The sequence below is a fragment of the Eublepharis macularius genome, chromosome 1 (genome assembly GCF_028583425.1).
Source record: "Eublepharis macularius isolate TG4126 chromosome 1, MPM_Emac_v1.0, whole genome shotgun sequence".
NCBI lineage: Eukaryota > Metazoa > Chordata > Lepidosauria > Squamata > Eublepharidae > Eublepharis > Eublepharis macularius.
In genome coordinates this window covers 33,287,503-33,304,505 of record NC_072790.1, presented here as the reverse complement: position 1 = coordinate 33,304,505, position 17,003 = coordinate 33,287,503, and the positions used below count along the sequence as shown (strand labels likewise).

The window sequence follows — 17,003 nt, the reverse complement described above, 5'->3', positions numbered from 1 at the left end:
AGAGCTTAAGGAAGGAGATCCTAAGGATACAGCGCTCAGATCCAAAGAAGCATGCATAATTTGAATGGGGCAAAGCCCAGGCAAATCATGTCCTGAGGCTGGGGAGCCCCCTCAGCCATTAGGACGAAGACCTTAAAGGTCACCTCCTGGGAATGACAAAGGTTTAAGTACCATTGATTGGTGCTACCAGGGTGGGACAAAGAAATCAGATTGGGTTCTCCTGGTGTTTCACAAAGAAACAGTTGCTAATTAATGTTCTCAGAGCTTAGCTAATGAATTTAGATCCTTGATTAAATGTTCCCAGGCAGGAGTTACAAACTTATCAGAGCTGATTGATGGCTCTTTACTGAGCTGGCAGGGGCTCTAATGTGAATTAAAGTGCATCAAATCCAAGGAGCTTGTGATTTTTGTATCACACGCAGCTCTTAAAATGTCAGAGGCTGAGGTCGACTGCTCACAATGAGACAGGCTGTGATGGACGTTCTCCTGGGGAACGTCCAGTGAGAGAACGGAATGATGGGACTTTGGACAGTTGAAATCCATTAGGACAGCTAGTGAGTGGGGGAGAGGGATTATCTGAGTTTGTGAAGGGAGCAGCCTGAATAAAACTGACTTCTAAGAACTGATACTTTGTGATTATTGACTGCTGGAATGAACCGGAATTTTTTATTTATTTATTCATTCATTCATATTTATATCCCGCCCTCCCCACAAGCGGGCTCAGGGCGGCTAACAACATTTAAAAACAATTTAAAAACATTACATCTATATAAATACTAAATGTTAAAACACCATCTAAACAACGGCATTTTGTTTTGTGAGGCGGCAGCATCAGGAAGACTTATAATATTTTGCTTGCATACTGTGGTAGACAGTTTTTCATGGGAGGGGTTAAATTTCCTTTCCCCCTCTCAGGCCAGCGGAGGCCCAACCTTAGCCATGAGCCTGGTGGAACAACTCTGTTTTGCAGGCCTGGCGGAAAGACAATAAATCCTGCCGGGTCATCATCATCATTTTTATTACAGTACCAAGACCAATATACAAAAATTATGTTACCAAACCACTTATCAATAAAAAGAAAAATCATCGGTTATTTAAGAACTTTTAAAATACATTTCACGCCGTTTAAAAATTAATGTGCAGAATCTGGCTACTTGCCATGTGATCATGTGGTTTTTATCGGCTAAGAGCCAGCAGAGCTTTGCTTTATTTGTAATGATATGACTGGGAATCCTATCTAATAGTGGGGTGATAATTTTTAAACGAACCTCTCCATAAAATGGGCAACCGAAGAACATGTGCTCTGCAGACTCTACCTCTCCCAAAGGGCATAGACATAGCCTTTCTGCATATGGGATTTTGTTGTACCTACCCTCAACAACCGCTGATGGAAAAGCAGAACACCTGGCCAAAGAAAATGCCCTTCTCAAATTATTTACTTCTACAGAGGCCAGATACTTGGCTGGCTCGAGAGTACCTTTATCATTTATCAGCACCCCGCCGGGTCCTGGTCTCAGTAGACAGAGCATTCCACCAGGTAGGAGCCAGGACCAAGAAAGCCCTGGATTTCGTCGTGGCTAGGCGGGCCTCCTTGGGACCAGGGACCACTAATAGCTGTTTTTCTCCCAATCAGAGAGTCCTCCGGGGAATATATGGGGAGAGATGGTCCCGCAGATACGCTGGCCCCAGTCTGCATAGGGCCTTATAGGTCAATACCAGACCCTTCAATCGGATCCAGTACTCCACTGGCAACCAATGCAGTTCGCGTAGTATCGGTGTTATATGCGCTCTACTTGGTGTTCTTGAAATAACATGCGCTGCTGCATTTTGCACCAGCTGTAATCTGCAGGTCAGGCTCAAGGGCAGTCTCGCATAGAGTGAGTTACAGTAGTCCAACCTCAAGATGACCGTTGCCTGGATCACTGTAGTTAAGTCACAGATTGACAGGTAAGGGACAAGTTGCTTGGTCTGCCGCAGATGGAAAAAAGAGGACCTAACAACTGCTGTCACCTGTGCCTCCATTTTTAAGGAGGCATCCAGGATCACCCTCAGGCTCTTGACCCTCAGAACTGGCACAAGTTGTGCCTGATCGAGGGCTGGGAGCCAGAGTCCCGAACCTAGTCCCCTCTGGCTCAAGTACAAGACCTCTGTCTTTGTTGGGTTCAGCTTCAGCCGACTCTGTCTCAACCGACCAGTCATGGCTGCAAACGCATGTTCCAGGGCATCTGGTGCTGAATCAGGTCGGCTGTCCATCATCAGGTATAACTGGGTATCATCTACATACTGATGACACCCAAGTCCGAAGCTTCGCACCAGCTGGGCAAGGGGGCACATATAAGTGTTGAATAATAATGGGGAGAGTATTGCCCCCTGCAGGACCCTGGCCCACACACCAGTGGGTGGAAAGATGACAATTTCTCCCCAAGCGCCACCCTCTGTCCCCAACCGTGGAGAAGAGAGAAAGGTCAATAATTAGAAACAGTGTATCTCTATGTTTGAATTATCTAAATATTGTTGAAAGTGTAAATAAAGTTTCATTCCTTTTTTTCTGTTTGACCAGGATGTCTTATGCTTCAGGGAAAATAAAACACACACACGCCAGCCTTTGCAACTACAGCCAATATAAGTGAACTAAATGATGGCAGTATAGCAGGGAAAGAAATACTGAGTTCCCTAATTCCAGTAACCTTGGGTATTCTGCTGGGGGAGGGGTAGTGAATTAAAGGAACTGGCTGCCTGTCTGGTGAAGTCCCTGGGAAGAGGAGAGAGGGGATCCTGTATGAATTTGAGTCTCTACTAGGGACTTGACAGGTGGCATATTGTGACTGCCCTGAACTGCCTGTGGCCAGCCACAGACCTGGGAAGGGAGGTTTTTGGTGAGTGGTAGTGTGAAAAGGGGGTCACACAAAGGCGCTTTCGGTCTTAACATATTATGTGCTTCAGGACTGAGCTTTGGAAACAGGTAACAGGAGTTCCAAAGGCTGCTATGAATGACCTGCATATTTGTCTCTCACAATACTCTCCAGGAGTGACTTGACACAAGAAAAAGAATAGACCAGCCACTTTTCACACCTCTCTCAGGAATCTACTGTAATCACCACCCGATGCCTTTCATTTAAAGCCAGGTAGAATGGGCTTCTGTGAAGTTTCAAACAAGAGCACAGTTGTGCATACTTCTTTATTTCAATTATGCTTTTCAGTTTTCCTCCATATAATACCAAGTTTGTATAGGCTCAGGACATTGTTAAAATGATATCCTCAAATACGCACGGTCTCTTGCTGCTAGATTTGTGTCATTTTGCATCATTATGAAAATTCTGAAATATACTTTGTTCTAAAACCATTTTATTTTGAAGTTTTAAATGCATCTAACTGGTGTGTCTTACTAATATAAATTTCTTTTTGTTTAGGATGTAGATCTGGGTTGTGAAAACATAGTTCAGTGTAATTTCAAAAGCATTTATTGCACCATGACAAGGCTTAAATTCCCTTTATGTTATTTCTCTTCTGACTTTTACAAAAAAATCTACATCAGTTTATTCACTTGTCCCACTATATCCATTTGCTTAGGAGATGGCCACTGGAGCGTTGCAAAAAAAAAATTTTTTTTAATGAGCATTTACCCCCCTCCCTCCCTCCCTTTCCTGATCCAACAGCAGCAGCAAGAGATTCTGGCAATGAAACATCAGCAGGAGCTCTTGGAACACCAGAGAAAGTTAGAGCAGCATCGACAGGAGCAAGAGTTGGAGAAACAGCACAGAGAACAGAAACTACAACAGCTTAAAAACAAAGAGAAAGGGAAAGAAAGTAAGTAGCACAGTAGACCTGTAAGAGCAGCTTTCATCTGATTACATTGTAATAATGTTAAAGTGCTTTACAATAACATGCTTGAATCATTCTGCAATGCCAAGAAAAGAAAGTGCATTGGCAGTTTTTCTTTAGTTCCTATTCATGGCTTCGCACATTGGGACTGTGCATGCGCAGCCCAGCCGTGGAGATTTCCATAGCTTCCTAGAAGACTAGGAGCACCCGTCCTCCCTTTGGTGCTTTCCCGCCAAAATCATAACATGACCAGGAAGCGGGATGCTATTCCCTCAGTTCTCTTTTTGCCACCACAGAGAGTGGATCTCCATTGCTGTTCTCTACTTTTCCTTCACCTCATTCTTGAGGCTGAGGAGAATTAAGTTTTAAACCTAGTGCTTCATTTTTAGTATATAGCACTTCTACCTGTCAAATAAGGACATTGTGGGTTCTAACCTATGTCTCCCCCCGCCCCCCCCCCCCATTCATAGTGTTTCACAGTGTTAATGTGTCCAATGCCCTGGCCAAGATTCCCTACCAGGGGTCGGTTTTTAGTCCTCATGTCTCACAACACTACTGGTGGTTGTTCAGGCTCCAGGAGAAACCTGGCACTATCCTCACACAGCCCTTCTTTTGTTGGTTGGTAGAAGCTATCACACTCTTTCGAGTGCATGACTGTTCGATGCCCTTTACCTAGCACGGCTTTCCCCACTAGAGTGCTGTTTTTCCCTTGCTGCATTCCTGCTTGTAGTTTGGCAGGGACGCTTTTAGAGAGCTCCCTGCTTCTTTAGAAGCACCTCTGGGTGAATGTCAATGAGACACTAAGAATCTGTTGGGTGGGTGATCTTCCGTAGTCTCTTACATTGAGAGCTTGACACCCAACTCCTTTGGTAAGTGAGCTTGCTACTCTCCCGATGTGAGACTGCACACAAGCCACAAAGGTGAAAGCAGGGTTGCGACTGTTGTTCATTGAATGGTCTTCTGTGCAGGTAAACATCCCTCCCACCTGCTCCACTGTGAACTCTCTGGAGTCTTAGTTTCTAGGGGTCTCCAGCAGCAGCATGGAGAGAATTGAGGGGTGCTCTAGTCCATTTAAATTAAAGTTATATCTCAGTCTTAGGGGTGGTACTACTTCCTGTTATTTTTTATATAGCCCTACACAGAGGTTAAACATTCTTGAACGCCTTTTCTTCCATAGAACAGAATAAAAATCCTTGGGAAGTCCAATTTTTCTGTTTATTGCTCCATCACTGTCACAGCTTAAGAAACCGTCTATCTACACATGAATAGACTGCTATCTTGTAAAGGAAATAGTGATTAAAACTGTGCTGTTGGAAATATAATTCTAGACTCTGAAGATACGTAATTTTCTTACAAGCCAGATTTTGTGTTTGACAAAACATGATTGATTGTGAATTGAAATATTATGTAGATCCCATTTTACAGATATTGTGAATAAAGTTCCTTATTTGAAAGACTTTTCAAGACAATGTCTGCACATGAGCCTTTCATCTCAACCTTTGCCTGCAGATGTGACTTTTTAAAAAAATCTGAGCATGTAAAAAAGCCTGTTCTTAAAAGCCTTTGATTAAGAGATGCTCAAATAGCTTATGTAAGTGTTTTAAGTCTAAACATAATTGTGCATAAAATCATATTCAGCTTCTCCACCCTTTATAGGAAAAAGAGAAATCTCTGATTAAATTTCCATTTCTAAGCATCCGTGTAATTGTGTATCTGTCCTCATCAAAAAGAACAGTTCTTTATTGATAGCCTTTATTTATATTGAAAAGGTTTAATTAAAAGCTTTAGATAACCCTTTCCCCCCTAATTTTGAAGTAACTTTCAAGTTAATATATTGGATGCTGGTTTTATTTATGTTTGGTTTGGTGTTTCAGGTGCAGTGGCAAGCACAGAGGTAAAAATGAAGTTACAAGAGTTTGTGTTGAATAAAAAAAAAGCTTTAGCCCAGCGGAATCTCAACCATTGCATTTCCAATGACCCTCGTTTCTGGTATGGGTAAGCGGTCCTCACTCAGTCCTGTGTTTGGCACAATTCTTGCGAAGGTATTAGTAATAGGAGGTTGTATCTAATGTTGACATTTACCTTTTAAGAATAGGAAATAACTGTTCCAGCCTACCTTGTTGTTAGGATGACATGTTATGGATGACAAAATTGTTGCAAGAGAATTACCGACTATGCAGAATTTCTAAGGAACACTCCATACCTTTTCATCTTAAAAGAGGCATGAAATCTGCACGTAATTCATTCTGTGTGAAAGTACTTATTTTTCTTCCAAACACTGTAGTAGAATAAATGTGTGTGTGCCAATTTACACAAGTGTTTCCTGCTTTTCCTTAACTGGAAGTGTTTTCCATGTTGGAGAAGGATGTCTGAAATGGCTTTAGATAAAAGGTAATCTATACCTTTTCTAACGAAGTCAGCACTCTGATATCTCAAATTTTAGTGGAAACATATAAACCTGAAGCTCTGCCATAATAAGTGTAGGACAGTGAAAGTAGCTGGCAAACATGCATGTATGTCCAGTAGTTACCTTTGAGTTCCTGTATCTTGTCAGGCCATTCCCAAAAATAAGAGATCTTACCTAGTTTCTAAACACAACAGGATAAACTAGGGTAGGCTAAGTGGCCATATGACACTTAGTATATTTAAGGCTACATAATCTTGACTTCAGTAATATCCTTTTTTCTTAGGAAAACACAACATAGTTCACTTGACCAGAGCTCTCCACCACAAAGTGGAGTATCGGGTACCTACAATCACCCTGTGTTAGGGATGTATGATTCCAAAGATGATTTTCCACTCAGAAAAACAGGTACATTGTACATTTTTTAATGTATGTAAAATGCCAAGTATTTTCTTTAAGTTATATTAGATGAGGTATTGCCCCTGTTCTCTTTTCTGTATGAGCTTGCTAAGTTATAATAATGGTGAGTTTTAATCAATCAACTTCATTTATGCCTTGTGTTCCTTCTCCACGGGGACCCAAAACTGCTTACATCATTCTCCTCTATTTTATCCTCACAACAACTCTCTGAGGTTGGTTAGGCTGAGCCAGTGACTGGCCCAAGGGTCCCGCAGTAAGCTTCCATCGCAGAGTGGGAATTCAAATCTGGGCATCCCAGATCCTAGTCCGGCACTCTGACCCAGGGGTTTCCTTTTTAACTTGGGCCTTTACTTAGAAAGAAAACCTATTTGTATTCTCTGGAGTTGGGGGAGCTGGCTGCCCTTTGGATTTTGTTTTACTTGTTCTTTTATTGTTGCTTTGGTAATTTCCATGTGTTCGGGGACCTGGTTTTTAAATCTGTTTCCCCCCCCCCCCCCCTTCATTTGAAGGATTTTAAAAAACGTTTCCTTTGATTGTGCCCGTTTTTTATTGTGGGTATTTTTAAAAAATTAATGGATGGTTTTTTAATAATCTGATAGTGCATGTGTGTGTGTGTTCTGTCATTGTTGGTTGTTTTGTGTGCTTGTGTATGCCTGCAAGGGGGGCATGCAACAAGTTTTGCTTAGTTTTGGGGAGGAGCTTAAGGATGAGACCCCAGAGTGGAAGGCTCCCGAGGGATAAGGTTAGGTGTAAGAGTATTTGGAGTGGGGGAAAGGCTCTGGTTTTCCTTCAGACTGGGGGGAGGACATAAGAGCATCTGGGAGTCAGCAGTACTCCCAACACCCACTGTTGTGAAAACACATCCTTTTTCAAAAAGCTGCTGTTTTTCCACCTGCACAGCTCTCTGCACATTTAGATGCTGCTGGTGCTGGGCCTGCTGCTCATGGTGTTCTTCCTGCTGTACCAAGACCCGTTTTAACTCAGTAGGAGGAGCAACAAGAGCCATCTTTGGTGTGACCTTTGGTGAAGAGACTTAACAGAGTCTGGAGTTGTCCCATGGACATTGAAGGTGTTGCAGGAGCTGGAGGAGGAGCTTGACATTAGCACTGCTTCTCTGGTGCATGGGCAGCCCTCAAAGCTGAATTTTGCACCTGTAACCTGCAGAAGGGGATACAGAATGCCCAGATGGGCTGCCCCGAAAATCTATCATTTTTGGTAGGATTGGTGCTCCACAACTTCTCTGTGGCAGCAGCTCTCTTGTGTCCACCCTGGTTCTACTGAGCCTGTGCCATCAAGCTGCATGGCTTATCAGACGCCAGCAGTGTTTTGGGAGACACTGGGACCCAGAGACTGTGCCCCTCTCCCTGTGCTAGAGCAGCCACACATACCATCAGACCACTCACTAGTCCTCTCCCCATTCGAGCTGCACATAGCAGCCAGCAGAGTGTGTGTGTAAGAAGGGGGTGGGAACCGATACATAGGGTGAGGCTTCAAGGTACCACTGGACTTCTGTGATGTTTTTCAGCTGAACGAAACAGAAGTCCAGTGACGCCAGAAAAACCAACAACAATGATCCCAGCATGGCCACCTGTGAGTCAGCCTACTGTTTTGGCCGTTTGAAGGGGCAGCCCTTGATGGGATCCAGCTGACTCAGTTAAGAACCATGGGGTGATACCTGATCCCGCTTTATTGCTGGAGAAACAAGCTGATGCAGCTGCCCAAAAGGCATTCTACCATCTCCGCTTAGCTTGGAAAACGGGCCCTGCCTTGACTGCTGAACCCGCCAAATGGATCCATGCTATGGTTACCTCGAGACTAGACTCATGTAATGCACTGTACATGGATCTGCCCTTAAAAACAACTCCAAAACTCCTGTTAATGCTGGATACCACACCCTGGCTATTACCAGGCGCACAGCAGAATCTGCATATTACTCCCTTTCTCCAGACACTCTATGGGTTACCAGTCAGTAACCGGGTTCAGTTTAAGGTTCTAGCTGCCACCTGTAGAGATTTTAAGAACATTGGACCCATTTACCTGCAGGATCATCTCTCTTGCTATGTTCTACTGCAACAGCTCTCTTAATCTGAGCAAAGCTTTCTGAAGGTCACAAACAGGAAAAATTGGCAACTGCTTGTCCCCGTGCATTCTCTGTGGCAGCTCCTACATTATGGCACATTGTGAATGAGGCTGTTAGGAAGGCCCCCACACTTCTATCGTTTTGCAAAATGTGCAAAACAGAATTGTTCAGGAGGGCATTCTTGTAGAAGGAGCAAAGCTGTGGTGTAGTGGGTCAGCTCAGAAGGTGATTTTTATTAGGGATAAAGTTTTTCCTGCACTGATGGTATTATTGCCTTAATAGACAAGTCACTGCTGTGCTTGTGTAAGACAATCTTTTTCTCCCACACGCCTTTCTTTTCATTTCCAGCATCTGAACCGAATCTCAAATTGAGATCCAGATTAAAGCAGAAGGTTGCTGAAAGACGCAGTAGCCCCTTATTGCGAAGAAAAGATGGTCCTGTTGTTACAGCTCATAAGAAGCGACCATTAGATGTTACAGGTAGGTTGGAGAGGCAGTATTCAATTTAACATTTAAAAATTACAAAACAAATGTGTATAAAATATGTAGGTAAATGTAACCATTACATTAAATTACTGTTGCCTAATTCTGATGTGCCAATCATATTTAGGAGCATGCAGTTTTTCTCAGTAAGCTACATTCATTTTTAGAAGCAGTTAATAATCACAAGATCTGTTTCTACTGGTGTACTTAAATAGCCCAACAGAACAACCACTGGGTTATATTATATAAAATAGTAAATTCTTTCTTCACTTTTTGCTTTTTGTTAAACCCTTCCCCACTTTTAGAAAAAAATAGGGCATTGTATCTCGACAATTACTATAATTCAAGACATTTTTTTTCTTTTTTATAATGGGTTGTGCTATATTGGTACTAAATTTTAGAGACAATTCCTTTCAAGTTTATACCATTAGGAAATATATTCCAGATTTGGAAGTGTCTTGGTAGAGAATCTGGTAGAACTCGTGTCCTGGTTATCTTGGCACTAGAAGGAAATTTTGCCCTTTATGCCTGAGCAGGATCCCATTCGTTTTCTCAGCTACATGTTAACATGACATCATTGATTCTGTTTGCTTAGCAAAGGTTGCAAAATTAGGTTGCAGTCTTTTGCTAAATATATTGTTCAGTTATCTCTTAGATGATACATTTTACCTACATTAGTGGATATACAAGATAAACTGTTTAGGAGTATTTGGTTATGTTGTGGATTCATTCTTGGTATAAGAGATCTCAGTGACTGTTAATCTTGCCACAGTTGTGAAATTCTGTGGAAGTTAAATTGCTTTTGGAATACTAGAAGATTGTCACTTAAACAAGAAGTATCTGGAAAAGTAAAGGGTGGTCTGTTTTTTTAAGCCATAGGGAAATCGTCTTAATATTGTTGCAAGACAGTTTCTTTAATAAATGCTTCTGAATGTGTTTCAGACTCAGTGTGCAACAGCGCTCCTGGATCTGGTCCCAGTTCTCCAAACAACAGCTCCAGTAATATAAGTGCTGAGAATGGAATTACTGGATCCATTGCAAATATTCAAGCAGAGGTATAATCTGTTTTTTTGCTTCATAGTAATGTATGTGCTTCCACAATATGCCTACCTTACATTATGGAAACTGAAGTACTTGACATCAGATACAAGCTATTTCTAAAAATAGAAATGAAAACTAGCATGAAAGCTGTGGTAGTATTTAGAGTTTTAAATAGAAATGGAAATGAGATTTGACAACTTGTTGGTTCAGTTTGAATATTCACATTTTTGTTTTTTACAACCCTGTGAATCTTTTACTTTTGTACTATTTTCTGATTATTTTCTGTTAAAATGTATGCATTTTCAGTGTTCTGTGCGCAAACTGCATCTAAATCTTAGCCATAAAATCTTATGAAATCTCAGCCATAAAAACATGGCAGAACAGTGCTATTCAGGGAATTCAGTTTCAGGACAGCACCACTAAACTGATGCTCAACCTGCCAATTCTTCATCATACACTGGAACAAAATTCAACCAGAGGAAAATATGAGGAAATTTGGCAATATATATGAAGGGCTTGACTGGGGATGTCAAGCTTGGAATGTATTATGTAAATATATAAGATATTTTGTTACTACTATATTATATTGTCTGTTGCTCTTGTGTATATTATAACAATGAAATAAAAAGATTCCTAAGTGTAAACGGTATGAAAGGAGTCATCAGCAGCTGAGAGAGCAGTAAGCTGAGAGCAATAACAATGACTTATCCCTTGCCTCTGCTCAGCCAAGTTTGAAGCCTTCCTCCAACCCGAGGGACTTTCTGCCAATGGATGAGGCTTTTCCTCTGGCAGAAGAGTTTCTCACATCAGAGCAATGTTCCACAGACTTAAGAAAGATTTCAAACTTGGCTGAGCAAAGTGGTAGGATGCAAGGCAATTGCAGCATATGGAATGAAAAATAGATCCCTTGTTTTAAGCACTGACAGTATCAACATGATGATACATTTTAAAATGTTGTAAATAAGGCTTCCATTTTTTGGTGATCTAATGTGCAGTTTTGTTGTTTCTCTGCAATCTCACATCAGAACTGGGAATGTGCAGGATTGCTGTGGAAAATGTCAGAGCTGATCAGAGCACAAGGTTCTCCCATGCCATGGTTTGTCCCACCTTCTAGTCATGTGAAGAAGAGAGGGGCCATGCCTCATTCCTCTCTTCACGGCTGCAGAAAAAGATGCATCGTAGAACTCTCATCACATAAACTGTGTATATAAGTTCTGAAGTTTGAAGAGATTTGTCCAAGAAAGGATGTGAAGTTTTGTCTCTCTTTTCCCCTCATAGCTCAAAAAATCTTACTCAAACTTACCCAGTATGAATTTAAAATGGCCCATGTAAGCTTCCGCACTGCCTGCTCTACTGGGCGGCCCCTCCACCATCCTACCGGGTGCACTGAGGGGTCTTCCCTAGGCCTCAGAATTGGGTAGGGCAGGGGGGCTTCAGCTGAAAAGCCTGTCTGTCAGAGAGACTTCCTTTACCATCAGCTGAGGAGAAGGTTGAGTAACGTTAGAGGAAGGAAGGAAATGGAGTGACCAGTAGTGATCCTGAGGGCCACTTGTTCTTGATGGGACTGCCTCTTGAGGCTGTAGCTAGGGCGGCACTTTGTTATATCTCTCTGGCATGAAACGGCTGGTTGGAATTGGACAACTGTAGAGTGGAAATATACCTGGCTTGTTACTGCCTGTGCCGTCAAGGTGGAGGAGTGTTGAATGTTTATCTGCTCTGGTAATACTGTACTATAATTTTATATGCATTATTCATAGTCTGCTTCTTCCCCTGAGACTCAAGGTAGGTTACATAGGCTACGTCAATACAATCAACAGGATGAAACATCCACTAAACAATACAATAGGATTTAGATTGTAGAAATCTGGATCCAACCAGAAACCTGAAAACAACTGAAGCAATGAACATCTGTGGGACTGTCTGGGAAAAAATCAACATTTTTGGAAAAATCGAAGTTTATGCATCATTTCCAACTTAGCACATAAAATTCTACTATTTAGCATATTTGTGGAATTTAAAAATAGTTCTCTATTCGCAAAATTGCCAATATATCCAGTGCTTAAGAAAAAGCTGCTTATACTATCTTAGTACACCGGCAGCACTGAGCTTCTTAATAATGTATTATCAGTCACATTATAGCATATTAATTATTGCTAAAATATTATGCTCTGGGGTATTTTGAGAATTTGGATGGTAATTCAGTTGAGAGTCTTGTGGGAGCCTAGAATGACAGGCCCACAGGGGGGCAATTCACATGGTTGCTCTTTGGCGTCTTCTCCCTGCACCAGAGCCCTGAGCTGCATAATTTGAAAAGGATGGGGAGTTGACTTGAGTATTGTTGGCAAAACTCATGCTAAATCTGACATAGTATACTAGAGAGCCCTTTGGAAGGCTTGTGCGAGGTGCTCTCAGCAGTGAAGAAGACATAGTTCACATCCAGCAGAATTATTTATTTATTGCCTGCAAAGATGGAATTTCAGAAGTATTCGTGATTACTGGCTGTGACTTCTTGTATAATTTTTTTTCTTGGTAAAATTTCTCAGATCCAATCCAACTTAGAGGCCTTTCTGAGAACTGACCTAAGTTGTATGTGTATCCATTGCACTGTCTTGTTCTTTATCAGATAGTTTAAGTATGGTGTCCCCAAAATATGTTCACAGAATCTTAGATGTGAAGGCTACCACACGTAGGATTCTTGTTATTAAAAGCTTGCCAGGAGAAAATTAGGTACCCTTTGGTTAAGATTAGTGTACATTGTTAGTCTTCTTTTGAATTAACTTTCACTGTACAAGGAGCTGGTGAGTAATTAAAAATCATTGTTCGAGTTGCCATTTCTGTGAAAAATTGTTGAGCAGAGGTGGCAGAGGAGCTTAAGTGATCCTAGATGACACATCAATCCTTGATACTTTTCATTCTGTCTTTCGGCCTGATTATAGCACACAGAGACCTGACCTGGATGGCCTAGACTATCCCATTCTCATCAGATCTCGGAAGCTTATCAGGGTCGGCCTTGAATGAAAGACCACCACAGAAGTCCTGGGTTGCTACACAGAGGCAGACAATGGCAAACCACCTCTGTTCGTCTTTTGCCTTGAAAACCTAGCAGGGGTCTCCATAAGTCAGCTGTGACTTGAGAGCAGCTTACACACACATGTTGCAGACAGATAGCCTTAGTAGTTCTGGAGGAGGATCTCCATCTGCAAGTTGATAAAAGGAATCTCTCTCTTCTGTTACATCTGTGAGCTGCACTTGACACAGTTGACCATTTAATTTTAGAGAGATTCTTGGAGTGTATTAGGAGGTCAGCATTCACATGTTACAAGTCCTTTATCTCAAGCTGTCAAAGGAAAGTTGTTTTGGGACAGGCTGAACTTGCTTGGTGGAACTTGTCTTGTAAAATTCCGCAGGGCTCATTCATGTCACCCATGCTGCTCAACATAGAGAACATCTGTAGCTTTAAAGTTGGGTGTCGTTAGTACAGAGGTGATGCCCAGCTCTGTATTCATTCAATAAGTCTCCAGAAGCTGCCATGTCTGTGCTGGGCCAAGTGCTTGGATACCATAGTCAAGTGGCAGAGAGAGCAAGCAAGCTGAAGCTTAATCCCGGCAAGATGGAGGTGGTGCTAGCAAGGCTGAAGCAAGGCCTGTTTTATATGGAGTGAGTCTTTCATTTGCTGATTCAGTACATTGACGCTCTTTGGTCCAGCACTTTGTTAGAAAGATAGATTATGACAACAGCAAAAACGCTTTTTCCAGCTCCATATAGTGAAGAAGCCGTCTTTGTTCTTGAACTTGGCCCACCTAGCCATGCTGATACGTACTGTCAGCTTATGGAATTCCAGTTACTCTGATTTCATCTCCCACCCCTTTGCTGCAAGAAATCCAAGGTCTCTTGAGTCAACAGGTTCTTTATTGAGAAATTATATTCCAGGTACAGGTGTCCACAATTAATCCAAAGGCATGAAAGCTTCTGGCTGACCATGAAGCTTTGTTGAGAATGACGCGTTAGTTACAAGTTGCAATATATCAAAACCTCCTTCCACTCCCCCCCCCCCCAATTGCACGGCTGCAGTAGATGCCTGGGAAGGCGAGGGAAGCTCTTCCAAGGTCGATGTCTAGTCCTGGTAGATAAGACCTTCTTGGGAACACAGCTGGCTCTCTGTGAACCTGTAGACAAATAACACTGGAAAACTACAGAATGAGAAAGCATCAGAAACAATACGGCGTTACTGTGGATAGCAGGCCTGACACATACTGTGGTAACTTTGGCAGTACACGTTGTGTCTTTGAATACCACCCGAAAGTTGCAAGTAGTATGAAATGTGGCTTCCTATCTTTTGGCTGGGGAAATCACTTACGTATTTGTGCTTCATGCATATGCAGTGGGTGCTTGTTTGCTTCTAGATTCAATTCAAGGTTCTGGTTTTAATCTTTAAGCCTTCCTAGCCTTAAAGCCGACATACTGGAAGGGGGACCTCTCCAAATATGAACCTGTGTTCCCCCCTAACTTCCAGTCTGCAGGGTGTTCTGGTCATTCTTCCCTGCAGGATGGTGCGGAATGCCTCTGCCTAGTCCTGGGTGTTTTCAGTGGCTGTTCCAGTAATGATAATCTTTTCAGAACTGTTCACTTTTTTCAAACCCCCTTGGTACTCAGAAGGGGTTGTAAGGCGTATTTATTTATTTATTTAGAATATTTATTTGCTGCTTCCTCTTGGAACACAGGACTCAAAGTGGCTTTATAATCAGTAGGATAATAGACAGCCTAAGATCAAAGTGTTGGACTATTTCTTTCACCAAGCCTTTCAAGATGAAATCAGAGTTGTTTACTCACCTGGTGGGACCTGAATGTCTTTTCACTAGTTCTTGATCTATTTCTGTTTTGTGATATTTTGATGTGTCCTGCTCGATGGATTATTTATTGTTGGATTCAGTAGTCTTAGGTCTTTGGGGGGAGAAAGAGAGATTAGAAGGTTTTTTCAAATCAATAAAGCAAGGACCCTGTTCTTTAACACTTACGTGGAAAGAAACTGAACCACAGAAGACAGCACACTACCCACATTACAGTAAAATAATCAAGCATCCATTGATTTTTTTGAACATATTTCAATTCATTTTCTGTCACTTCTGGTTTTCTTTTCAGACCAACCTGGTTCACAGGCTAGTGAATCGTGAAAGCTCCATAACGCAGCTTCCTCTATACACATCTCCCTCCTTACCCAATATAACGTTAGGACTACCGGCAACTGCCCCTTCCAGCGTAAGTGATGTTTAATGTAACATTTGAGTTTCGTTGTGGTTACACTAACTCCATTCATAAGCTCAATGTATTACCAGTTATATGTTTGCAGGGGGGATCAGGACAGCAGGATGCTGAAAGACTTGTTATTCCATCTTTACAACAACGAATCTCCTTATTTCCTGGAACCCATCTAACTCCTTATTTGAGCAGTTCAACTGTGGAAAGGGACGGGGGAACTACACACAACCCTCTTCTTCAACACATGGTCTTACTGGAACAACCAACTGCACAAAATCCCTTAGTCCAAGGTGAGCAAAACCAAAGTTGTAATTTAAGAGTACATGTATGTTCTTTGATTTTTCTTAAAAGCCAGTGTGAATACAGATGGTAGAATACCTAAGAGGAGGTTATTTGTGATGATAGTGGAGAAGAGACCAATATTGATGCTTTGATCTGATTGGAAAATGAGACTCCAAGAATCTTGACAATTACATGGTGACCACTCAAAATGAGTAGTGCCCAGTCTAGCAGCCTGGTAAGGAATGGTGTGAGACAGAGGGTTATGCAAGTGTATGTCTGCTACCATTAACCAAATTGGATGTATACTTTTAACACTTACCTGCCTGGATCCAGGCAGTAATGTTTCCCTCAATGTTGGTGGGTGTTCATCCTCATTACCCTAAACAAGTATAAGTACTTTTGCCCATTTGTAAAAGCATAAGTTGTGAAAGTAAGGGAGATAAGGTAAATTGTACTAATTAAGCCCCTACCAGATTTCTCTATGATAAATCAAATATTCTAAAGGCAGTCAGTAACTTCAGGTGGTGGGGTGGAGGAATCTTTCCTCTCCCCAAGAACCTACTCTTAGTCAGACCCACCAGGCCTGTATCCTGGCCATCTATGAAAATGCTACAAACTCACATTTGGGAACAGCTAACAAATGGCACTCTAATATGCGTTCATGTAATGAGGTACCACTTTGTGGGATTTCAGAAATCTAAACAACGATGCCCTAGTGTCCTTTTGAAATAGAGAATTATTAAGGGCTGTAGATGGATTTGCCACCCCGTGTCCCCTCCCAGAATCTAGAATGATCCCACAACCGGATGAGTTGGGGAAATGAAACATGAGGCAAGGTGACTTAAGAGTTGCTACAGAAAAAAATGCTCTGAATCAGACAGAGCATGCCATTTGCAGACTTATTTTAGGTAATCTAAACTCTAAGTAATTAATTGGGTTTAGCCATGTTTTGTTTTTGGTAAGATTCTTTAATAAAGTATCTCTAATATTGGCCAACTTGGACATTAGCTTGGATGCATAGCAGATGTCAGAGACATTGGAAACAGCAGCTTGTAATAATCATTTGGGTAGTTCTTGATTTCTCTCCTTGAATAATGTTTACAGAATTCTGGAACTATAAAAAGTGAGAACCCCCCTTCCAGAAGTTATGTGACACAGAGGTAGGAACAGAACAAATTTGAATTTCCTATCACATCATGGTAATTCTCTTACATA

General features: G+C 41.8%; 1 protein-coding gene across 1 annotated transcript in view; it reads left to right on the top strand.

The window, feature by feature from the left end:
* HDAC4 (histone deacetylase 4) overlaps positions 1–17,003 on the top strand; it is a 173,261-nt gene that overhangs the window by 77,647 nt on the left and 78,611 nt on the right. The window contains exons 5-11 of the mRNA XM_054970213.1: positions 3,657–3,807; positions 5,697–5,817; positions 6,513–6,634; positions 9,075–9,206; positions 10,152–10,264; positions 15,390–15,506; positions 15,598–15,796. Coding sequence (XP_054826188.1) covers positions 3,657–3,807; positions 5,697–5,817; positions 6,513–6,634; positions 9,075–9,206; positions 10,152–10,264; positions 15,390–15,506; positions 15,598–15,796 — 955 coding nt within the window. The remainder of the gene's footprint in view (positions 1–3,656; positions 3,808–5,696; positions 5,818–6,512; positions 6,635–9,074; positions 9,207–10,151; positions 10,265–15,389; positions 15,507–15,597; positions 15,797–17,003) is intronic.